This window comes from Sapajus apella, unplaced genomic scaffold (genome assembly GCF_009761245.1).
Source record: "Sapajus apella isolate SASKATOON/1434 unplaced genomic scaffold, GSC_monkey_1.0 scaffold71, whole genome shotgun sequence".
Taxonomy (NCBI): Eukaryota; Metazoa; Chordata; class Mammalia; order Primates; family Cebidae; genus Sapajus; species Sapajus apella.
Window position 1 is genome coordinate 4,573,788 of NW_022437011.1, and position 25,664 is coordinate 4,599,451.

The window sequence follows — 25,664 nt, forward strand, 5'->3', positions numbered from 1 at the left end:
GTTTCACTCATGTTACCCAGGTTGGAGTGCAATGGCGCGATCTCAGCTCACCGCAACCTCCGCCTCCTGGGTTCAGGCAATTCTCCTGCCTCAGCCTCCTGAGTAGCTGGGATTACAGGCACACACCACCATGCCCAGCTAATTTTTTGTATTTTTAGTAGAGACGGGGTTTCACCATGTTGACCAGGATGGTCTCGATCTCTTGACCTCGTGATCCACCCGCCTCAGCCTCCCAAAGTGCTGGGATGCTTTTGTTTTTGAAATCTTTTTCTAGCATACAGCCTTAGACTAAATTACATCATTGAAATTTCAATATGTAGGATAAAAAGATTTCCAAATTCCAAAGTTCCCCAAAAGCCATTCTGCTACTGCCTAAATTAAAAATTAAAACAACTGATTATTTCCCTGTATGCAGTCATGCCAATCTGATTATTGGTGCTTTGCAAGAATTTCCTCTTAAAGTAGGTCCTCCATCTCTTGCTTATGAGGTTATTTATTTGGTAAATATTTCACATATGCAACACATTAAATTCCAGTGCACTATATATCGTCAATTGATAGCAAATTAAACCAATACAGTCTGAATAAGTTCAAGATAAGATAAATTTCAAGATAATGTAAGACCAAAGTAAGTTAAATTTTCCAGAAAGGAGAAAAAATAGTCAAGTTAAGTCTTGCATGCTTTTTTTGGCATGTTAATTTGCTGTACAAATTTGCTGCTTAAACATGACACTCCTCAGGGCTATGATTCTCTAAAAGCAAAGTCAATTTGACATGGAAACAGTTAATGTTTGGTTGGCCATATGTCTGGCTTCTACTCTCCAGTCCAGAGAGGGTTTCATTTTTCTGTTTCAGTATAGCTGAAAGTCCTCGGTGTAGTAGAGGCTTTCAAAGACATTGCTCACTGAGCTTGGTCTGTGTTCACTGACAACACACAGTTACTTACTGCTTACTAAGTAATAGCCATTGTGCTATGTCCTATGAGTAAAAAGCCCAAGGTTGCCTGCCCTCAGGGGGCCTACAGTCTAGAGGGACAACAGAAAAATTCACAGTAGCTAATACCTAACATTTACATAAGGAATACCCATCATTAGTTTAAATATGTTACATATATTATCTTAATTATGTGCCAACTCTGAAACGGTATTACTATTATTGACACTTTTTTAGGTGAACATACTGCAACCCAGAGAAATTGAGTACTTAATATACATTACCCATGTAGATCCTATTTTGATTACTCTGCAGGCATCTCAGTATACTTCTGAAAATTTAATTTTTAACTTTTTTTTTAGCAAAATAGATTCAAGTTCCAAGTAATATAACCACTTGTACTGTAGGGAGATCTGTAATGGGAGCATGTTGTAGGAGAAGCTGACCTAGTCCAGGGAACTCCAGCAAAGCATCCTAGAGGACATGATTACGACCTCAGAAAAACATTGCAAGGGGCGTAATATTCTATTCTTTCCTACAGATTCTCTTAATTTATCTCTGCATTGGAGTATCAAGAAGATAATTTCCCAGGAAGAGATGAAACATATAAATAAATAACTGAAATATAGTGTACATGTATCAAGAGCCACAAGGTCCTGCCGTGATTCCCAAATACGATCACCCATCAAAATCACACAAATACATGTTTCTAAATTCAGATTCATTGGCCTCATCTGAATCAGACTCTCTGGAGGCTGCACCTGGGAATCTGTATTTTCAAAGATTGCTTGAGGATTTTGTTAAAGCCTGCCTAGAACTAGTCTGCAGGTGTTTATAGGAGTTCTAACATGGGATAAATCTCTTCCCACTTTAGAAGATAAAAATTCTTCAAGGACAGGCAGCATTTTAACTGGGCCTTGCAGAATGCATAGGAGTTCCAAAGGTAGTCAGGCAGAAGAGGGCAAAACCCTGAGGTAAAAAGGTTCTCAGTAGATAAGTATTTATATAAATGTTGACTCAATCAATTTCTTAGATCTTCCCCTCCACCTTGCCTCTATCCTTATGTGTTTGAAGCAATTTAGTGTCTGTAAATGATTGATGATAGAACTGCTGCTACTGGCATTGTGCTGCATCTTAAGTCATAGTTAATAATTATATTACTATCTCTTAAGTAGCATATATACATGTATAGGCACTATCCAAATACCTTTCCAAATATCCAAAAATATACATTATCTTATTTACTCCTTACCAAAACAACATGAGGTGGTAATATTATTACAACTACTTTATAGATATGTTATGTAAACCCAGAAAAGTTAAACTCCACAGGGTCGGGGTTTGGACTTACATCTTACTTTGTGTGGCTCCAAGTTCCATGATTTTAATATTGTGATGAGTCCTAAAGGTTTCTGAATACATTATGGTGGCTATGAGCATGAGACTCTGGATTTGTATTTGGCTGTACTACTTATCAGCTATGAACTTTATTTAGCCTCTCTGAGTTTCAGTTTCTTCTTTCAATTTTGATCAGTTACAATGTAGGTTCTAAGGTTATAATCAGGATTAGGTAAAAGAAGCCATATTAAAAGTGCTTATCAACCATTTTTGGCAGAGAATAAGAACTCAATAATGTATTATTATTACTGCTATTTATGTTATCGCTATTGTTACCAGATGAATTACCTTTGTATCAGCTCATAAGATTGCCTCTCTTGTCAAAATATTAAGCAAAATAATGTTAGAACTTCACACAGGACCAACAGTGCCAAGAATATAGACTCCATGAAGGCAGACACTAGGCCTGTCATGTTCATCACTATATCCACATCACCTAGAACCATTCTGGACACATAGCAGGTGCATAATTAACATTTTTAAATTAAGGTATGAAGGAGTGAGGTACCATTATTAAAGTTTATCAAAAAAGGATGGCTTTGGAGGAATATATTAAATATTTCCCTTTATGTTGATTTCCTAGCACATCGTCATTTATATAATATGTACCTTCTAAGAAAAGTCTTACCAACATGCTATTATCAAAGGACTCCTTAATGAGCTAGGCAATGAAGTCTTCATTTGAATGTTGTTCTAATATTACAGCTTCAGATTTCTCTGCAGACATTGGATTTACATCTTAAAAGCTTCAAGCACTGACTTACTCTGAGTTCAAAGCATTAAGAACCACCATTGAAATGGTGGACCCCATCTGCTTCACAACCGCCAACTCTCCTAAGTGAGGACATGGATGAAAACCCTGCAGCAACTGAAGGATAATTAACGTTGGGAGTCAGAGGGTATTTGCTTTGTCAGGGCTGCATGATCTTTGAACAGAAATAAATGTAATTCACTATGGCAACAGAAAGGTGCTGACATTAAATTACGGTCTGCCACATACCTAGTCAGACTGGAGATAGAATCAGTCCCTCTTCTAAGTCCTACTGGCACTTTACCCATTTTTAAGAAGGAACATTGCATGATTTTCCAAGGAATGATGGAAAAGGACAAAATTTAAGCACTGGTTAAAAAGAGAGTTCTTCTGCTGGATTTTACAATTCTCCATGAATGAGATGAATGTTTTATCTATCATGCTGCATTCTCAAATGTAGTCAGTTACAAAGAAAGGCTCACTTACACCCTTTTAAGATAGTCACATCAAGATGGTAAAGAAGCTGAAGTCACTTCCCTAGAAGACACAGCTTTGCTGGCAAGTCAAACCAAAAAATATTCATTGAGTATTTGTGTACCCAGGGCTTTTGTAGGCACTGATGAAAAAACATAAGAAGCTTGGGATTCAGTCACACCCCCAGGAAACTTACCCTCCCCAAGTAGAGAAGGAAAACTGTGTGTGACTCATTTAGAAGTCTGACGAGACAAAACCTGATTAATCAAATGTCCCTTGTTTCATTTTTGTAATATTATTTTGCTATAGTATATATATCTTTGCAATCCAGTCTCTCATCTTTCTGGAATTAGATGAATATTAATTAATGCATAGATAGACAAGTAAGTAAACAAATAAATCAATGAAACCAATCAAGTGTTAGTTTGTCTAGCGTACAAAAGAGGCACTATGGACCTTCAGAGATGGGAGAGAATGGTGAGGCATGACAATTTTCCCTCTTGGGTTCTAACAAAGATTGAATGCTTTTATGAAAGATAAAAATAATTCAAGTCAGACAGATGTGCAGTGGAATCCTAGCTCTACCACTTACAAGATATTTGAAATTAGGAAACATATCTGTCTTTCCTGAGCTTCAATTTCTTGTTTACAATGAAGGATATCTATCATTGTAAACAAGAAGGATATATATATATTATAATATGTATATATATTATACTATCAGTATAAAATACAGCAAAGTAAAAAGAGAAAAAACAAAACCATTCAAAGATACCCACGATTCATATTTTGCTCTATTTCAGTCTTTTTAATGTTTTTTTCAAGTTACATATCTATAGCTATATTTTTATAAAGCTTAAAGAATCAAATAGTTCTAAAAGATTTGCTATTTTTTAAAAAGGTTAAAATGACAGTCCTATGATCTCCTTACCCCCCTTCTATTCTCTCTCAGCCAAGAGGCAACCACTTTTACCTCTCTTTAGCCATTCATTGAGTGATCTCCACCATGTCCCTAAAGAGTATAATTTTATTGTCCTTTCTTTTCCATTTTAGTCATCAGTTATTGAATATTCAAGGTGGTAGATGAGGATTTAGCTCACGTTCTTCCTCCTTTGGTTTTACCATAACATACCCCCATCTTTCTCATGCAGCTGTATCTGGCATAATAATTCTGATTAGATTAATATTCAGTATATTCATTATTATGAATACATAAATGGTATGCTCAACGGAGTTGTAGTAAACTATGATTAGTTTTCTTTTCTTGCACAATGTTCTGCTTTCCCTGGAATTAGGAATTGTCTCGTTTATACATGTTGGCTTTTCTGTATCTCCTTCCTAATGCAATCCCAACCTCTTCTCCAGTTGTCTAGTTCCCTTTCATCATGCTCTGGTGCATCAGTCACATTGTCATCTTCCTGAAAATGTCTCTCCTCTGCCATAATCCAGCCTGGACTATTTGTCTCTATTGCTGCACAGCTGCCCTCTGGGGATTCCTTTCACCATCACCCTGGGGATTTCCTTTATGCCTCTTTAAGGACAGATTCCTGGTTCTTGCATGCAATGGCCTCTTATTTCTTGTTTTAATGAAGAACATTTTACAACAGCTTTGTAAGAAGGATTGCATGGGAGATAAATTTTTTGAAATATCATATATCCATGAAAAATATTTTTATTGTATTCACTTGACTGATAGTTTGGCTGACTATTGAATTCTAGGTTGGAAATTGTTTTCCTTCAGAATCTGAATACACTGTTCTCCTTATTTTCCAACTTTTCACACATTGCTATTGAGAAGTCTAGAGCTTTTCTGATGCCTGATCCTTTGGATGTTACAGTTTTCTTCTCTAGAGCCTTCTAGTCTTACATACTTGTGTTGAATGTTTTGAAATTTTATGATTTTTTTCATTGTGCTGGGCTTTTAATAGGCTCATTTAATCTGAAAACTTATGTTCTTCAGTTCTGGACTCTTATTCTTAAAATATGTAATAATGATTGCCCCTTTCCATTTTCTCTTTCCCTCTTTCTATGCCTATTCTTTAGAAACTAGAATGCCTCACCGAGCTGTTAAATGTTCTTATATTTACCCTTTAATTTAGATCTTTGTTTGCTCATTATTCTGGAAATTTTCTTTATTTTCTAAATATTCTTTGGATTTTTCCATTCATGCTGTCACTTTTTTTCCCAAAGCAAATATTTGCTCTCTGAAAGCTATTTTCTTGGTATCTATGTTTGTTGTTGTTGTTGTTGTTTTGTTTTTGTCTGGTTGTTTTTGATTGTCATGGCTTTCTCTTACCTCTGATACGTTTTGTTAATCTTTTCCCCCTGTTCATTTGTTTTAGTCTCTATCAGTCATATTAGAAGGCTTTCCCAAATGCCTAAGAATCTTTGGTTGTCTACTCATATTTAAGTGTGGAGACCTAAACCCCTGTTTGGACATTCTGAGTATGTGGCTCTTGCCAGCAATAAGCTTATATAGTGTTGCTTCTAGCTATCACCTGGATGTTGAATTAGAAAATCTCCAATGTTGATAACTTTAAATCTTCCTTCTTGGATTGGTCAAAACCTCCAGAAAATATTCTATCATTCTCTTTACTAGAGGGTGAGTCCCTGGCTGCCAGTATTATCAGATCCAAGTGGGAAGAGAAGGCTGGGTGCCCCAGTATCCAGTATGCATTTATCTACCTGATCCCTCCATTTGCAGCAAGGCATCTTCTGCACTCAAATTCCCCACTAAGATAGCTTCCTCTCCAAAGGATAAACCATAGTATGGAATGGAGAATTGTTTTTTCTTTTTCTTTTTCCAAGGTGGTAAAAGGGACATGACTAGTTTTTAAATAGATATCTAAACAATCTCACTTATTTCAGCTCTCCCCCTTCACCTCTAGCTCCAGAGGCACATGACAGTGCCAATTCCTGAGTCCTTGGAGGGTTCTACGGTGTGGGGCTGGTTGTTTCTCAGCTTTCCCTTCTGGAAGCTCAGGACTCAGTTATGTTGGTTCTAGTTCTCTGTCTGCTTTCCAGTTTCTGCATTGTTGATAGTGAAGCTCCCCTGCCTGTTTCTTCATCTTATGGGTTTAAATCTTAAGACAAATTCTTTCCTGTTATATTAGGAAGATCTTCAGAAAGGAATGGACATAGAAGAATGTATTCTATTGAGCATCTTTCCCTAGAAATCTTGCTTTTATTTTTTCTGATACGTAAAATAGGCATAATGATACTTATAGGAATGTGATGGGCATTAAATGAGATAATATATATTAAAAACATACCTAGAGTATAGCAGACACTCAATAAATGGAGGCTCTTTTTGTTCTTTGAAGGATGAACTAACTATAGGAGCCAGAGGTATCCATCACTTTATCATTCACTGGCTTTGTGACCTTGACTAGTGTTTTAAAAAATCATTTTTAGACACATATTCTCACTCAAATAAGGGGATCATAATAATTTTCTTGTTTATATCTCAGGATTCTCTAAGAGCCAAATTAGTAAGCGGATGAGCAAGTATGGTGAAGTGTAAAGCACTCTCCTGGAGCTTTGGGGGCAGACAGAAGTGAGGTGAAGTTTCTGCCTCTGCCTCTTCCTGTGTGTGAATCAGGACAGGTTTTCTCACCTTGCTGAGTCTCAATATCTGCTCTTTAAATCAATGTGGCTGACCATTTCTTCACCATTTGTGATGACAGTAAAATGAGATAACCTAAGAAAAATATCACATTTTGAGGCCTACTCTTGTAAAGCATTGGTCACTCTCAATCCACCTGGCAAATACCTCTCAATTTTCTCTCTGACTCAGTGCTAAGTCTTTAAAATTGAGGTTCTTCTATAAATCTATCCCAAGACAACTATGAGTTGTTAAATATGAGTGCAAGCACATTCTTAAATTTGGGAGGATAGCATGGACTCCTTTGGCGAATACATGAGTCTTTTTTCCAAAGAGAAAAAATAATGCAAATATATAAAATAAACTTTGTATATAATTTTCAGGGTTCCTCATAATACCACTTGTGAATTCCATGTTAAGAATCAGATTTCTTCTAAATAAAACATGCTATGCTCTAAACCAAAATCCTGACATAAAACTTTAAGCATAAACCTCCTTCAGAAATCTAGTAATAAAGCACTTTGGAAACCTTAGGATATGAAGCAAAGTGCTGGGCATTTAACCTGCATTATTTCATATAAGCCTTATTAGCCACAAAATACAAGTGACACACTCAGACTTGAAGAGATGTAACTAATTCTCAAGCTCATGGAGTTGGTAAGAGTTGAAGCAGCCATGAAACCAAAGGTGTCTCCCAAAAAAATATGTTGCAGCTCTAACCCCTCGTACGTCAGAATGTGAAATTTATTTGGGAATGGAGTTGCTGCAGATATAACAACCTTGAGGATACAAAGGTGAACAAAATAGCAGCAATCCTTGGCTCTCCTGAAGTTTGCTTTCTAGTGGGAGGAAAAACACAATTAATAAAAAATTAAGTAAATTTAAACAAGGAATATGGTGAAAAACAGCAGGTAGGAGATAGGGGTTGCAAATGAAAACAGTCAAAAATATTAGCAATGGTTATTTCTGGGCTGAGGCATGATGGATAATTTGTTCTTCTTGATTTTATTTTCTGAGCTTTCTACAACTTACATGCATTCCTTCTATAATTATAAACCTTGCTTTTAGCTATGCAATTTAAATATACATTTCCTAAAAATAGCTGCAATGAAGTTCATCTACCTTTAAATCAGATACCACCACAAATGTTAACTATAGGATATTTCTGGACTATATAATAGTCTTGGCATCATATCTGGACTACCAGGAAACCCACTGAGGAAAGCAAGCATGCCAATTCTGGTTATTGATTAGGAATATAAGACTTAAACAGAAGATCTTTATAATACTTCAAGCCTTATTTTAGAGCCTTTTACCTGGTATGTTATACTCTAGACAGAAGATGAAGTTATCAGAGTGGCAAAAACTTCAATATTTTATAAAAATAAACAAAAATTATCCCACAAGGTATCATATTAATTAAGTTGAGCTAAAAATGTTGAAGAGTGAGCAATGACAATGATGATGGTGAAATAAATTGTTTTTGTTTTTAGTGAGACAGGGTCCTGCTCTGTTGCCCAGGCTAGTATGCAGTGGTGCAATCATAAATCACTGTAGCCTTGATCTCCCACCACAATACCCAACAAATTAAAAAAAAAATTTTTTTTTTTGGTAGAGATGAAGTCTCACCATGTTGCCCAGGCTGGTTTGAACTCCTTGGCTCAAGTGATCCACCTACCTCAGCCTCCCAAAGTACTGGGATTAGAGGTGTGAGTCACTTCACCTGGATCAAAATGAGTTGTTAAATACATGGATAAAAAGCATTCAAATTGTTGTCCTTAGAATCCAAATTACCAGTAGAAGAAGCTAAGCAAAGCTCAATGGTAGAAAAGGTACTCTGTATGGAACCCCCAATACTTCGTTAATAATGTGGTCTATGGCATACGCATGTGAGTTACAGCAGAAGTGAAGATGAATGTCACTGTGAAATGAAATTATTTTTAGCTCTCTGAGAGTAAGATTTAGAGTTAGGCACATCATGGGTGTTTGATGTATTCTTGCTGAAGAGCAATTCCCGATGTTTATTAAATGTTATACGTGCATTCTCGTTGACCATCCTAAGAGGATAGCTATAACTGAAATGGGATTCATTTTAGATCAAGATTCAGGATCTAGCCATGCGACTATCTGACTTAAGGTCAGTGGCTTAATGTTCCTGTGCCTCAGTCCAGTCCTGTCATGTTTAAATTGAGTACTGATCTGATGATAAAATACATTATGGTTGTTGGACAATCTCTGCCACCACCCCATAACAAGAATGTTACTGGATAGTAAAGTACATTTTCACATCATTTGCTTCCAAATTGAACTCCCTGAGGATTTCAATATCTGGATTCAGAGGTAGGGGTTGGTGAGAGCCTAAGAGACAGAATTTGGAGACAGCAACTGCAGAGTTTAATGCTCTGCATTGTATTATATTATAATTAGCTGGGTATGGTGGTGGGAGATCAAGGCTACAGTGATCTGTGATTGTACCACTGCACACTAACCTAGGCAACGGAGTGGGACCCTGTCTCACCAGAAACACTCCAAATGTGATGTTCTTCTGGGTATAAGGCCCTGTGTGTCTAACCTGGTCCATGCTCATAAAGCCAGTCCTGGTTCCTGGTCACCCAGTTTAACAGAGTTATATTAGTTGATTTCCATCTGCTGACATGCTCTAGCATCTCATCTTTAAAAAAATCCATTATTATATTTAGCTGATTTATATTAGGCATCATCTGTCTATTTCTCTCTTTCCTTTTGGGCCAAACTTCTTGAAGCTTGTCTATATTTGTTGTATCTGCATTCTTACCTTCCATCTATGAACATGTAGGGAACCAGTCCTACATCACCTGTGGGTATCCCATGTTCAGTGGTGACAAATGAATGAGAAAAGACAGATTAAGGGAGATAGTGGGACCAGGGGCCATCACTCATTACTTTGGAGGAGACAGTGAAGGCCCCAAGCTCTGATCATCCACATTATTTATTGATTACAATCACTTTGATCTATAGGGTAGGGGTGGAATGATGGTGGAGTGAATCAGTGAGCTAGAACTGATGTGTCATTCTAATGATTGATAACAGTGGCAGTTTGGGAGTTTCACAAAACAAAAACATGTGGTTATCTTTAGCCTATTATCTATGTGCAGCTGATGGAACGTGGGCCTTACAAGAAGCCAACAAGTCTGGCTGTGTCATAGTGTTATGTCCTTGAGCACAATGTTTATGGTAACAGAGCCTAGGACACCCTGCACTGGAACATGAGGCATGGAAAGGCCTTCCTTCTCAGAGGCCTCCTGCGGCCTTCTGCAGTTTGTTGTTCCTTATTTATACGTCACTCATAACCAATTTATGTAGACACTCTGTAAGTCCTTTCTCCTTTGCTGCTTTTCCTAACACTAACTCACTACAGTCTGGCTCACGCCTCCACACTCCACTAAATTGCTTTTGTGAATATCAACATCCTTCATGTTGCCTACTTTCATAGATTTTTCTCACCTACTCAGTCACACAGGAGCATTCAACATAAGTGAACTACAACAAGAGTAGTGTTGAACTGGATGATCAACTGTCTCTTTCCTCCACTTTCCACAGCCAGATTGCTTTCCTCTGCCTGATTTCTAAATATTAGGATTCCTCTTTTCCTTTGTCTCCACACTCTCTCTCAGAGTAGACTCAGCCATTCCCATAAAATTAATAACCACGTCTTTCTGTCTCCATCCCAGATTTTCCCACTCATTACTGAATACTCAATTCCAGCTCCTATTTGGCACCATCATTTAGCTATCCCACAATCACTGTATGCATCCAAATTGAACTCTAGACTGCATGTGAACAGGTCCTCCGCCTCCACACTTCTCCATCTTAGTAAAACGTCACAGCCATCCACATAACTACTTAAGCAAAAACCCAGGATTTATCCTTGATTTTGTTCTTTCCAGCTCGCCCCGTATTCAAGCCATCAGTAACACCTAATTATTTTATATTGAAAATAAATGTTGAATAAACTCTCCGCTTTCCATGTTCACTGCCACACTGAAATGAATATGATTGTCATATTTACAATCGGCCCCGGTTTTTTTTCTTTTTTCTTTTTTTTTTAGACAGTGTCTCACTCTGCTGCCCAGGCTGGAGTACAGTGGCATGATCTTGGCTCATGCTAAGATCAAGAATCCCTTGAACACTCTGTCTCCCAGGTTCAAGGGATTCTCCTGCTTCAGCCTCCTGAGTAGGTGAGATTACAGGCACCCACTACCACCCCAGACTAATTTTTGTATTTTTAGTAGAGACAGTGTTTCACATGTTGGCCAGGCTGGTCTTGAACTCTTGACCTCAGGTGATCCACTCGCCTCAGCCTCCCAAAGTGCTGGGATTACAGGTATGAGCCACTGTGCCTGGCATAATAGGCCACTTTTGATTTTTTTTCATCCCAGCAACTTAAATGAGTTTTCAACATAACACTTATGGAAAATTGCAACCATAAATTGGGGTTTCACAGATCAGAAAATTCCATCTCTGCCTCCTACTTCCCAAAAAACTAGGGAAGAAAAGGGAAATCTATATCGGGTGACTTTTGTTTTTTATTTGCCAAGTAAACACATTGGAAACCATGATGATTATATAATGATAGCAATAACAGCTAACGTTTATTGAGCAATTACTGTGTGCCAGTCATTAGCTTAGTGCTTTACATGGCCAATCATTTTATACTCATAAAAACTATGTGTAAATACTAAGCACGCATACATACAAGAAATGACATAATCTTAAAATTAAATTTTTAATAGCTTTCATAAGTTGGTGGGACACTTATACATTGTCCTAATTTTTCTCATCCACAGTAGACTAAGAAAAGCTTTGCTGTAGTGGGTACTCGTCCTCAGAGAGTGACTGGGACCACTGATTTAATCTGTGACCCTCTGATGCCATGACATTAGTTAAAGTTGAAGGTCAGCTCTAGAGCCTACCCCTTAGGAGCCACTGATTAAAAAAAAAAGTCACTTAACTGGCTCACCAGCCCTTCATTATTCCAAATAGTTGGCAGCAAATGGCTGCCGCTAACAATTGAAGAGCTTGGTGGGTCCTTTAAGAACATAATTGGAACTTCTCCAAGGAGGCAGCCTCCAAGGCCAATTGATGGCAGCTGTTTGCACTGTCAGCACTTCCCTTTTTGAAACACGGTGCCCCAGGAGGTCTGGGATTTATTGACATCTATGCATGGTGCCAAAACCAAGCAATGGGCAGCAAAAGTTTCTTCTCCTGTTGCTGGACCCCACTTCATGCATTTGCTCAGAAGTCAGAAATACATTGACAATTTCTTTCAAATGAATTGCAAAATAGAACAGTGGGGCAGGATGGGGGGATTAACATCAATTGTTGGATGCTCCTCAATCAAATAACTGTGATTAGTAGGAAGCAAATTCTGCCTAGTCATATTTCAAATGCATTACAGGTTGTAACCATTTTACTGAATTTAGGTTGTGTGGCCATTAAATAATATATCTTACAAAAATAGCATATTTTAACCCTCCAAAACACTAGATTTATTGGCCCAAGTAATTCCACTGGCTCACACTGATCAACTGAATGACAGTGAAGAGTCAATTTATTAAGCATTTGCAAAGAACATATTCTAGTCTCGGTGTAAGACAAGAGGATTATGAGTGGATATCAGAAATCTCCTAGAGCATGTGAAGAAATGTATGCAAGATGCTCAGAGCAGGAGTCAGCACAATATGGCCTATGGGCCAGATCTAGCCCACCATCTATTTTTGCATGGCTCATGAACTAAGAATTGTTTTTACACCTTTTTGGGAGATGGAGTTTTTCTCTTGTTGTCCAGGCTGGAGTGCAATGGTGTGATCTTGGCTCACTGCAACCTCCATCTCCTGGGTTCAAGCAATTCTCCTGATTCATACTCCCAAGTAGCTGGGATTACAGGCATGCACCACCAGGCCTGGCTAATTTTGCATTTTTAGTAGAGACAGGGTTTCTCAAGGTTGGTCAGGCTTTTCTCGAACTCCCGAACTCAGGTGATCTGCCTACTTTGGCCTTTCAAACTGTTGGGATTACAGACATGAGCCACCACTGCTGGCCGGTTTTTATATTTTTTAGTGATTGGAAAAAATCAAAAGAATGATATTTAATCATAAGTGGAAAATGTTTTTGAAATTCACATTTCTGTGTCCATAAATAAAGTTTTATTGGAACAAAGACATATTTATTTGTTTCTGCATTGTCTAAGGCTGCTTTTAAGCTACAATAGCAGAGTTGAGTAGTTGTGACAGAGACTGTATTACTTGGAAAGTATAAAATGTTTAGTGTCTAGTCCATCACAGAAAAAGCTGCCAACACCTGCTTTAAGTCATTCTTGTAAATAACCAAAGGTATATGTTACTCAAGTATAAAACAAAGTTAATTGTATTTATTTTACTATAAATATGCCTCCAGAAAGGAAAGAAGACATAGTTTAGGAGAAAACAGAAAAGTGTATGCAAGAGTATTGGATTCAAAATCTATAGCCATAAGTTTTCTAGTCCTTTTTGTCAATGTCCTGTTTTAACAAGAATATGATTCCATGATTGGCTTTTTAATGTCTGTGCTTCCAAATGAAACTTCCTTGAATGGTCACATAGCAATGCATAGTAGAAATCCCTGTATATTTCATGGGACCTGAGTTTGTGAATTAAGGGCTAACACTGGTCACTCTAATTGAGTTGACATTTGCAAGGCCATCCAGCAGAAGTCAGCCCCCCTGAAGGCCTTCACTCCCATTTTCACTGAAGACGGTAGGCTTGAAGTGATAACTCAATTATCTGAACAATGAAAGTGGCTTACAGATTTAATTATTCAACCTAGGTAGTTGCAAAATGAAAATTTTAAATGTCTATAGCTTTGGATAGTATAAAAAGTTATTGTAGCATAAATGTTATTTAATAATCAGCAACTACTTCAACAGAATTTGTTCAGAAGACCCTCTTTAGCATGTTCTTGATTTTAAAAAAATAATTTAAAAAATCAGTGAATTTTCATCAAATCCAACTCGTGCTTTAGTTAGAAACAGCCAACATCCCAGAATTGAACTGAGCCATCTTGTTTTACTCATTAAACCAAATAAATATAAATTGTGCCACATAAAAACTTGTAAGGAAAACTCACAGAGGAGCATAACCACTTTTGATCATATAATAGGAAAATTACATTTTTATATGTAAATCACATTACAAATATTTTACATGTAAAAATTTGTTGCATTTAAACTAGGAGGAAAAATCAAGGGAAAGATGTTTCCAATAGAACAAGAGTAGCAATGATTACAACCTTTCATTTCCCAAACTGGGACCCATAGAATATTATGAGCCACAAGGAATTAAAAGGTTTTTCACAAAAATTATTTCATTTTGAAATAAATATTTAAAATATCATAAGATGGAGGTTTCAATATTATAGGGCATTTCAGAGACTTTAATATACTAACAAACACTGGAAGTTCTAAAGGTAGGATGTAGGTTTGCTAAATTTATTTGTGTTGATTCTCCTAACCAAGTATTCATAATTCACTGCTCGGAGAACACTCCAGCTGGAATTGCTAGCTCAGTGTTTGTGGTCTGTTTTCTTGGCTTTCTAGTTTGTTTCTCCTTTGTGTGGAGAAATAAAGCCCTTACAAATTAAACTGTTGCCATAAATCGGACTTGAGGCTACATATGACAAATGCCTTTACTAAATGTTAGGTTGTCCAAGATGACTTAAATTTTTAAGAAGCCAATTCTTGCTGGAGAAATTTTTCTTTAACTTTTCCAACCGTTCTAATGCAAAATAATAAATACAAGACAACATTACTCAAGGCTGATAAGGGAAAGTCAGAAATTCATTTGCCTATCCAACTGAGTGCACATAGGCCATACATAGACATTAAAATAACAGAAGAAGTTTTCAATGTCCTTCATAGCTGGAATCAATTTGGCAACATCCTATTTCTTTTGGATTGCAACGCCGTGGCCAATTTTCTTGGCCCAACATTTTAAAGGATCTCATTGCCTCTGTCACTGAAGATGCTGGAAAACTGGAAACAGCCACATATCCTAGGAGAAGAGTGTTGCCAAATAAAAGTGGAACACTGAGTTTTCAGCAAGTCCAAAGAATAATGCAATAATTGAGTTCTCTCTGCAAAACTCAGTGCATTGATGAACTCTTTGGAGCAGCTTTTTAAACTAAGTCCAAATTTTCTTAGCTATAATACTCTAGAAGAAGGCTGTCTGTTGATTTAACTAAGCCAACTTTATCACCTTTACATTTTTCATATAAACTTGGATACATATGTTACTCATAATGACTGCAAGGTTTTCCCTTGTTGCTTAGACTCTGAATTGTAAACAAGTCCACTTTCTCCTGTAAAGATTGCTTTTTTCTAAATCAGCCTGAAGACCTCAATATTGGATTTTTAAAATGTTCGTTGTTTAAAATAAAACAAAGCAAGCAAAACCATACCAACTAACCAACCAACCAAAAAAACCTAGTGCATTCAGATAGAGAAAATAAAGTAGATTTAAAAAAATGGTTATAAGCATTAAAAACAAATATTACTTGCACACCTATTCTTTTACTTCAGAAAACAAAAAAAATGTTTTTTCTGCCTCATTTATTATTTCTCAGAATATCCACATGGTAGTTGGGGATGTGGAACAGTTTTCACTGCATCTGTTGATCAAATGAGGTTACTTATTAGTCAGTTTTAGACTTAAATTAGAAAAAGTAAACTTCAGTTATTTTCATCCCAATTAGTTCTTGATTTTGCCTTAAACAAAAATACAATAACCTCAGTGGGTGCAAAAACAATATCAGATGAGATTATGTTTTTGTGCAGTCAATAACTGGGATTATTTTAAAGTGTTTTTATATAGGTTTTCACAGAATCGATAAAATCTACCACTCTGTTAATCCAATCAATAGAATCATGAGTAGGCCTAATCAAGCATGGCATCGACAGAGCTGCATTTAATCAATTTTGTTTCTCTAAGAAATTAAAGTACTTTGAAGAATTCACACTAGGAAATTCTGATGTTAGTAAATAACACTTAATTAGCATTAATTGGGTGGTTACTTTACGTGCAATACTTTGCTAAATGTTTTACTTGCATTATTTATTCAATTCTCACAAAGATCTAATGAAGTATGCCCAATTATTACCTGCATTTTGCATATAAAGAAACTGAGGCTTTACAAAGGTTGAATAACTTTCACAATAGAAATTCACCCCTCCTACCAATTAATTCATTAGTAATTATTTAGGTTTGGAGACTTTACTCACGGTATCTCAAGTTTCCTTAGAATATCTTATAATTAGTCAAATTGACTCTAGTGTCTGATAATGGTTAACCAGGCTACATCCCCTTTGACTCTTCTCATAGATTACTGACATGTGACACAGCTGAGATTTGAACCCGTGTATGCCTTTCCAATACTCTAGCCCATCATGCCAGGCTGTGTCCCATTACTGAAACACAAAACATCATTAGGCAGAAGACAGTATGATGGTTCCTCAAAGAGTTAAACAAGGAATTACATGATCCAGTGATTCTAATTCTAGGTGTATACCCAAAATAATTGAAAACAGGGACTTGAACAGGTATTTGTACACCAATGTTTATAGCAGACCTATTCACAAAAATCAAAAGGTCAGGACAATCAGTGTCAACTAATGAAAAGATAAACCAAATGTGGTATATCCACACAATGGAATATGACTCAGCCTTAAAAAGAAAGAGAATCTTGACACATGCTACAACATGGATGAACCTTGAAAATATATGCTAAATGAAATACGGCAGACACAAAAGAACAAATATTACATGTTCCACTTATATGAGGTACATAGAGTAAATTCATAGAGACATAAAGTAAAATGGTTGTTAACACGGACTGGGGAGGGGATGGAATGGAGATGTCGTTGCTTCAGGGGTACAGAGTTTCAGTTGAGAAGATAGAAATGTTCTGAAGATGGGTAGTGATGATGGTTGCATGATAATGTGAATGTACTTAATGTCATAAACCATATATTTTAAAATGATTAACTGGTAAATTTTATTATATATACTTTACCACAATAATGAAAAAAGTAATTAGGACTTAGATTTGCCCTAAAATATAAAAGCTAAAACCAAAAAACAAAGCAATAGTATGATTTGAGATCTAATTTATGAAAGATACCTTACAGTAATCAAATAAGCAAGGCTCACTCTGTTGCCAGGTTGAAGTACAGTGGTGCCATCTCAGCTCACTGCAATCTCTGCCTCCCGAGTTCAAGTGATTTTCCTGCCTTAGCCTCCCGAGTAGCTGGGACTACTTGGGCGCACACCACCATGCTCAGCTAATTTTTTGGTATTTTTAGTAGAGACAGGGTTTCACCATGTTGGCCATGATGGTCTCAATCTTTTGACCTCGTGATCCGCCTGCCTCGGCCTCGCAAAGTGTTGGGATTACAGGTTTGAGCCACCACACCCCGCCTGTAAATCTTATACTTTGTTTTCACTGAATAAAGATGAACATAAGGAACTAATAAAATGATGTGTGCAAGATCAGATATCAGATGTAACCACATAAAATATAAGTGTCAGGATGAATTCTTGCAAGAATAGCTTATCTCAAGGGATATCCAATAACATCTTATCTTGTTCCTTAATTACCTTCAAAGTGAACAAAAACACTTTTTCCATGGGATAGAATTCTTATACTAATACTTGGGACAATTTGTTAAACTTTATTCTCATATCTATCTATTGAAAATATTAAACAGTTTGAAGAAAACATTAAACACTTTTTTAAAAATCACATATTGGATTCTTTTCAGCAATATTTTTAAAATAATTAAGTTGGCTCATTTTAGTGCCCTTGATTCTGGCCCAGTTTGATTATGTATATAAAAATATGGATATCAAAATGACATAGGCATTAATGTTGTTTGATTAGTCAGTGCTTTTTGGTTGTTTTTTTTCCTGGTCAGAAGCTTCACAGCTTCACGGCAATCAGATAGAATTTTACCTTGTGCTCAATTCAGATTTATGTAAAGAGCCAAATGAACTTTATGAAATGCACTGAATTTTAAAGAAAAGTAAATTTCCTGTAATGGCATACTCTTTCTCTCAAAACTCAATGATTTTTTAATCAAATAAGTTAACATGGCAATAAATACAGTCTCTTTGACAAACTTGTGCTCATGGGAGAATGTTAAGGTATAGGCAACTATTCAATCCCAATTTTGTCATTATTTGGATTTTGGACTTGTTTTTCCTGTCCTTGAACTATTCTTTTCATGTAATTTCATAGCTGGTTTCTTCTCATCTTTCAGGCTTCAGCCCAAATGTCACCTCCTTAGAAAGGACAACCCCAACCACCCCATCTAAAGTGGCCTCCCCACCATCACTGTTACTCTCTGTAAGATCACTAAAAGTCATTTCCTTGGTGGCACTTTAAGCCACGGTGAAGTTATCTGGTTTATGTATTATTTACTTGTTTAGTATCACCCTTCCACCATCAGAACATGGGCTTCACAATGACAGAGAAAGGACCATCTTGTTTCCTCCTCTATTCCTCGTATCTAGAGAGTGACGAGTTTATAGTAGGTGGACTTGCCCTCCTACTTCCTTTGCCTTACAACTGTGCATAAACAGGTAGAGAGCCTAGCACCTCTGGGAAGTACAGACTTGTTGCTGTGCTCATATCTTCCCTTTATGGGTGCTGCATTCATCTCATTGGACTAAGAAGCTGGGCAACAAAAAGGTGGTGACCTAGAGGGTGTTAAGAAAGACCTATCTGGTCCCTAAGCCTAACTCCTCCAACCTAGTTTTCCTAGAGTCCCTTAAGGTAACTAAAAAGGGGTCCCTTATTTACCAGTTATCACAATCCTTTTGATATGTAGCTTTCTTGTGCATTCCACAAGAAGAACACCTGGCTGAATCAAGGAAGAGTTAGGCATTTCTGTGCTTCCTCATCATAATGCTATCCTAATATCTTCAAATGACACATAGCCCTAGCAAGTTAAAAGCATGCAGCTGGCCTCTCTTTTCCACTCCATTCTCTGACAACCAGCCTCATGTACAACATTAACTCTGAGTCCACAGGAAGCAGAGTAAACCAAATAAATGAAAAGCAAGCCTACTTGTCTTTCCATTTTAAAGACAGTAAAATCAAGTAATATCACTAGTCTCTAGATCCTTGCTTTTACTATTTGATCAATTAAAGCAAGGCAACAAAAATAGCAATGAGAAGAAGTTTTCTGAAGACCCCTTTCTAGCTATATAATTTCAAAGTTCCTGGGAATTATTTTGTAGAAATAGTAAGGATGGGCCTTCAAACTGACAGTGAATAGCTTGAAACAAGACATCCTGATCAGCCATATAGTTTGTTTTTCAAAGAATTTCCATCCAAAGATTCAAAACTAAGATTGCTTACCCCAACTACAGCAGACATAGTTGTCCCCAATCATGACAATCTGCTAATTCTCCTTTTTTGGGTAATAAAACAGAACTCCTTATTTTTGGAAGGTTCATGGCCACCCAAGATAACAAACTAAATTTCCCTTTTGTTTACTTGCACTTATGTAGATATAAGGGAAATTGTATGTAGGTAAGTGCAAGTGAACAAACGTGACAAGCCAGAGCAAATCCTTAAAAGAAGTGGGCATAGCCTCCCCTACTTTTCACCTCTGTCACTGGCTGGAATTTGGTGTGGTGGGTTAGCCACCCTGAGGGTACCACTCTAGAAATGGGAAGAGAAGGAAAAAGGCAAGCTAGTTGGAATCAGAGTCCCTAACTGGCTGGAACCACACATCATCTGGATTACTTATGCCTAGATTGTCACATGAGAAAGAAAAGCATGTCCATTTGGCTTAACCCATTGTTATTTGTAGTTTCCATTTCAGCAATTAAACTTGCATTCTAACACAATAAACTTTCCTTGATGATTTAGAAGCTTCTTCAGAATTCACAAAGTTGCTTTAAGATCTCAAAATGATAAACTTCTTGAGCTGCAACGAACATATCGCCTCACTTTATTGATAACGAAATTGAAGATAGAGTCAGTAAATTAACTGCTTGAGCCTAACAAGTAACTGGTAGTAGGACTCGTGTCAGATTTCCTCAATTTCAGTACATTCCTTTCCTCCCTGTTCCAATTAGCAGAGCTCTCTGGGAATTACTCTAAAGAACTCTCTCTCAGAGAGGTCTGGACTACTTACTACCTGTGGCCTGGGGCATTTTTTTCCCCAGACAACCTATAAACAGCTGCCACCTGCATACGCCAATGCTGTTCACACTTACATATAGAACGGAAAAGTGACACGAGGAGGCATTGCCCATTCCAGCATGCCTCACTGATGGGAGAATCAGGAGGACTCGTGCCTTTACTCTTGTCTTGATGAATCTGGCTTGGAAACTTTCCCTTTCTTTAAATAAAACTGATTATTTTTTCTATGACATAGCATTAGGGGATTTGTCTAGTATGCAAATGCTTGGCAGTTGGAAATTCAGAAGGCACAGTTTCATTCTATAATATTATGAGCACTGGTTATCATTCATGTACATTTTGATAATATATTTTCTATAACAATGAGCAATAGGGGTAACTTCAACTGCCAAGGAACAGCACAGAGGACAAACAAATCATTTAACTATCTACCACATGTCCAAACGCAGCTCCCTTTGGACAAAGGACATTGATATAATGGAGATTAGGAAAGCTGCCAAAGGTCCCATGGAAAGTGGAAGGTAAAACCTAGCTATGAGCCTACCAAGTCCTCAGACTTAATCACGCAGCTCTGCCTTTTTCCTTCAAGGTCCTACAGACCATGATTATGCTTTACTTATGAAACTAGAAGCGTGTACTTGAATTTTGCAAAATTCTACTTTTTATATGCCATTATCCCACATTTCTTACCCTCTTCATTTTCATCAAACACTGGCGGTTTGCTTGAAGTGTTGGCTCCCATGGTTGAATCTGCCTAGCCCTGGATCCTTGAGTTATACTGTCCTGGCAGAAACACCCATCTTTGTTCAAAACATGTCCTGAAGCCTTAGTTGGATATCTAGGATAGGAAAAGAAATAGTATCTTAATAATATGGTATACTCCAGGCACCCTGAGTACAGACTGTGGCTGAAACATTAACCTCATCTGTATCACTGTAGTGAAAACTTTTGTGTTTGAAAACCATGATTTCAGAATAAAAACCTCAAGCAACAGGAGAACACACTACATGGCTCATCGGTAGCAGACCTAGACTTATAAAACGGGAGGAAAGCAACATATTTTTCAAAATATGTAGAAAAGTTAAAAAATAAGTCAGCAATGCTTTATTCAACAACTTAAAATAAAAATATTACCGAGAAAATATGCTGATTTTATACTTTCTTCTTGTTATTGGGTGATCAACAACAAAACTTTTTTTTTTAGTCATAGAGATGCATTAGCTATCTCTTTCTGCATGCCCTGGAAGGTACTATGACATAAAAAAAGAAAGTTCTGGGTTGGACTTTACTATACCAGCAAATTGCTGAATTTCAGTGTGTTTCTCTTTTTCCTTCTTCTGAACTTGGAGAAGATAATGGTCGTTTCCTCAATGGAGAGTTGAATGTGATAGACATACATTTAACTCTTTTATATTAAGTTAAATGTATAATATGCACATATATAATTCTTTGTGTTGTATTTATGTACATATAGCTCTATGTATTGAGTTACATAAATGTATAATATGCATATACTTATCTCACTATATATTAAGTTAAATAATACACATGTATGTATAACTCTTTGTTATATTTAAGTATGTTATATACATTTATATATATAACTATATATTGAACTGTGTATTACATAAATGTATGACATACATACATTTAACTCAATACATAAAGCAGTTTCATAGCATAAGTGCTCAAAACTGTTAGCCACTCTATTTAAAGAGGCTCAAATTAAATTTAAATTAAATTTAAAGAGGCTCAAATTAAATGATATGTGTGAACAAGAAAAAATCCTGAAAAAAGTATTTATGGCTTTGCTCCACTTTAAAACATAAGGGTAAAGAGAGGCAGCATCCTGTGTTCCAGTCCTAAAAGTGACACTGATAATGCCTTTGGCCCAGTCACTTAACCTCTCTGCTCTAGAATGGGGGCAATAACAGTGTCTATCTCAGGAGTGACAAGTTGGGATCCTTATACGAGCCAGGCAGATAATGCAAATGAGTGAGCCAGACCGAACATTTAACATTAGCACATTGGGCAGACAGTGATGACATTGGCTCCATCCAAACAAAGTAATGGCTCTCAAATCAAACAGATTGTCACCACATGGAAACATGGGCCCAGATCTTCAGATCTACCCGAAAAATGGGTAAGCTCTAGATTTTGCACAAAATAATATTTTAAAATTCTGCTTAAGGAAATTCTATGCTTAGCACAAGTATGGTCATGGATGCAGACAATGAGACAATGTATGTAAGGTAACTGGCACAATGCCTGGCACTTAATATGCAAAGAATGAATGTTAGCTCCTGCTAATTCTAAGAGTAGCAGAATTTGCTTATTGCATCTTTTTAAAAATAGTTGGTTTCCTCCTGAGCTCTTTACATGTGAAGGGAGTATCGATTACAGGCGGAATTGAAGAAAGTGTTAAGAATGAGTTATTGAAAAAGAATTGAGGAAACCCTGGAGCAAGTGTGGAAGAAAAGCTCATTTTCCCATTAGGAAAATGTAAGTAAAGCCTTCTTTTTGAAGGCAGATTTATTAAGGAAACACTTTTTTTTCATATTAAAAGCCAACTGCTGGCAAAGTGCCTTATGGACTTTAACAAGAATCATTAATAGAGAGCAAAGAGAGTCAGCAATTAAGGAGCAACCAATTAAATGGTATGGGAGAGGGAGTGAGCAGGGGCAGGTGGTCACAGGTAGCTGAAGAAAGCTCAGTGGAATTATTGAGATTCAGGAAGCTAGAGCTCAACCATTTCTCCAAGTTAAAAAAATCAAAAGGCGTTTAACTCCAGTGGACAAGGGAGTTGAGAAGTAAGTGGGATGCACTTTTTATTGTGAGTGTTTTATTGTGAGTTAGGGAGAAGCAAATGGAGGTGTCCTTTGTGCTTTCTTATGGCATTTAAAATCCAAATGAGAGATAGTATAAAGACTGAACCACCGATGGCACTAGAAAAAGATGAATGGCCCTAAATGGAACATTGATTTTAAGGAATTGTAGTTGTTAACTGCAGGCAGCGGCTACATTCTCCTTTATTTTGTGCTTAAAACCTGAGTACATGTAGTTTTCACACTGCACCCCAGTCCTGTCATTCTTATATCATTCTTCACCCCTCAGCTTTTTCTCAAGTAGTCTGTCCTCCTGCAACATTGAGATGTACCAAGCACTGACCTTGCAAGTTGTCAAAGAAAAAGATGAAGGAATATTATAGCAATTTTCCATGTTTCAGAGTTTCATTCTGATGCGCAGACAATTTTGTTCGCCGCAGACCCAGTGATTTTTAGTGGGAAGATAATATGCAAACAGGGAATCATTTTTGTGTATGTCTGGGGAAGGGGGAAGCAGATGGAACTACTGGGTGGTGGTTTAGTATCTTCTTCATTGCACCTAACATACACAATCCAGTTTAAAATTATTTTTCATTTTCTCTCCCATGTGGATAACCAAATTAGATTTTTTTTTCACATCTAGAAAGAAATCAAACTTTCTCTGGCAGGAAAATGTAGACATATCCTTTGCACTCTGCTGAACAGAGCCCTGTAGAGCTGTAGGACTCTTTCACCAAAGCCCACGCCCTTCCTGATCTCCCGGCACTAAATCTGCAGTGTTACCTAAGCATCATTTTGGGATGTCAAGAGGACAGCTACCATCCATGAAAACGAAAATTCAAAGCATATGAAATAAAAAGGAAGAGAAATCTGGCTTGCAGGGAGTTTTCAGAGTCTACCTTGACTTGCCCGATTATCAGATTATCAGATTATTAACTGGGGACTAGTTTGCTAATACCAACATTTCATCTTCTGCCTGTACGTTTGGGGGTTGTCAACAGGTAAGCTTCTGTAACCACCAAGCCTCCTTAGGTGAAGAGGTGTGGTCTTCTAGGATTGGAAAACATAGAGGGTGATGCAAGAAAGTTGCAACTTTTGACTGAACTTTTTAGATTTAATTGTCACAGCATGTGCATAGACACACCTTACTTTGTTTGCATTTGAAAAACAGAACTTCTCAGATTAATAAATATTTTAAAATGCGAGAAAGAAAAAAAAAACATGAAAAACACCCAAGTGAATAACACTGTCTCAATTAACAATTGTTTATATTTTGTCATCTTTACATCACCATTTTCATTTTTAAAAAATTTTAGAGAAATATTTTCCCATCTTAATCCTAATGTCCAATTGACTTCCCTTTCACACTTTCCAAAGACAGCCACAATCGGGGATGTGATATACATTTTACAGTACCCGTTCTACAATTTTACAAACATGAAAAGTGTTTTAAAATAAGTCACCTAAATGGCACAATAGAGTGGATGTATTTTGCATCTTGCTGTGTCTATCTACCATGATACTTCTGAAATCTAGGTACAGGCATGCTGATCCCTACAGCTCTGACTTCAGCTTTTTAAGTGCTGCATAGCAGTCCGTTGTGTGAATACACCACATTTTATTTTTTCCGTCCTGGGGAAGAAAGTCCTGGTGGAGATGAAGTCAGCCATCAAAGGCAGCTAATTTTTGCTTGTTTAGATGCTGGAGAACAAGCAGAAACACCTCCACTCACTTATCTCAACCCAGCAAATATTTATTGAAGTCTATCCGGGTCTGCACGTGAGTCAGTGGCAGACTGGGGAACCTGGGTGGTGTGCAAAATAGCTAGAATTGGTCCCAGCCCGCATCTAGTTCTGTGAGTTATGCTGATCAGCAGCCTTTGTATTCTCTTCTCCTTGAACTTCCTAGCTTCCCATCAGTACCTTTAATATGCGGGTTTATTGTTATTATTTGTTAAATCTAGATCACCACTCACCTAGTCTCGATTCTTCCTTCATTCCTCCCCTGAGGCTGGGAACGATGCTTTCACCCAGGGAGCAGGTGCTAAGAGAAGAACTCCAGAGCAGGGAGGAAGGAGCAGGAGCAAGGAAAGGCACCTTTGTGCTTCGGAGCAGCGGCAGCTGCGAGCGCAGGGCTGGGTTGGGCTGCACTGGACTGAGCTGGGCTGGGCTGGGGCGGGCACCTGCGGCTGCCGAGGGGTCCGAGCGCCGCCCAGCGCGCAGCTACCCCGGGAGGGGCGGCTCCCCGGCCTGGGAGGGAGGCGGGAGCTGCTTGCCAGTAGGCGTCCCCACTTAGCGCTCTCCCCAGACTCTGTTGGATAGTAGCCTGGGTGAGCGCCAGTCGCCTGGGGTCCGTTTTCCGCCGGCGGAGGCTGGACAAGGACCCTGGGAGGGCGACGCGGGAGGAGAGGGCTGCGGGCGGGGGTCCCGCTGCGCCTGGGCTGGATCTGGAGCCG

General features: G+C 37.6%; 1 protein-coding gene across 1 annotated transcript in view; it reads right to left on the reverse strand.

The window, feature by feature from the left end:
- The window catches only part of STK32A (serine/threonine kinase 32A), a 142,878-nt gene extending 117,451 nt beyond the window's left edge, over nt 1-25,427 (reverse strand). The window contains exons 1-2 of the mRNA XM_032250312.1: nt 25,185-25,427; nt 21,075-21,222 (exon numbers count right to left, since the gene is read on the reverse strand). Coding sequence (XP_032106203.1) covers nt 21,075-21,126 — 52 coding nt within the window. The 5' untranslated portion in view covers nt 21,127-21,222; nt 25,185-25,427. The remainder of the gene's footprint in view (nt 1-21,074; nt 21,223-25,184) is intronic.
- Nucleotides 25,428-25,664: the final 237 nt, after the last annotated feature.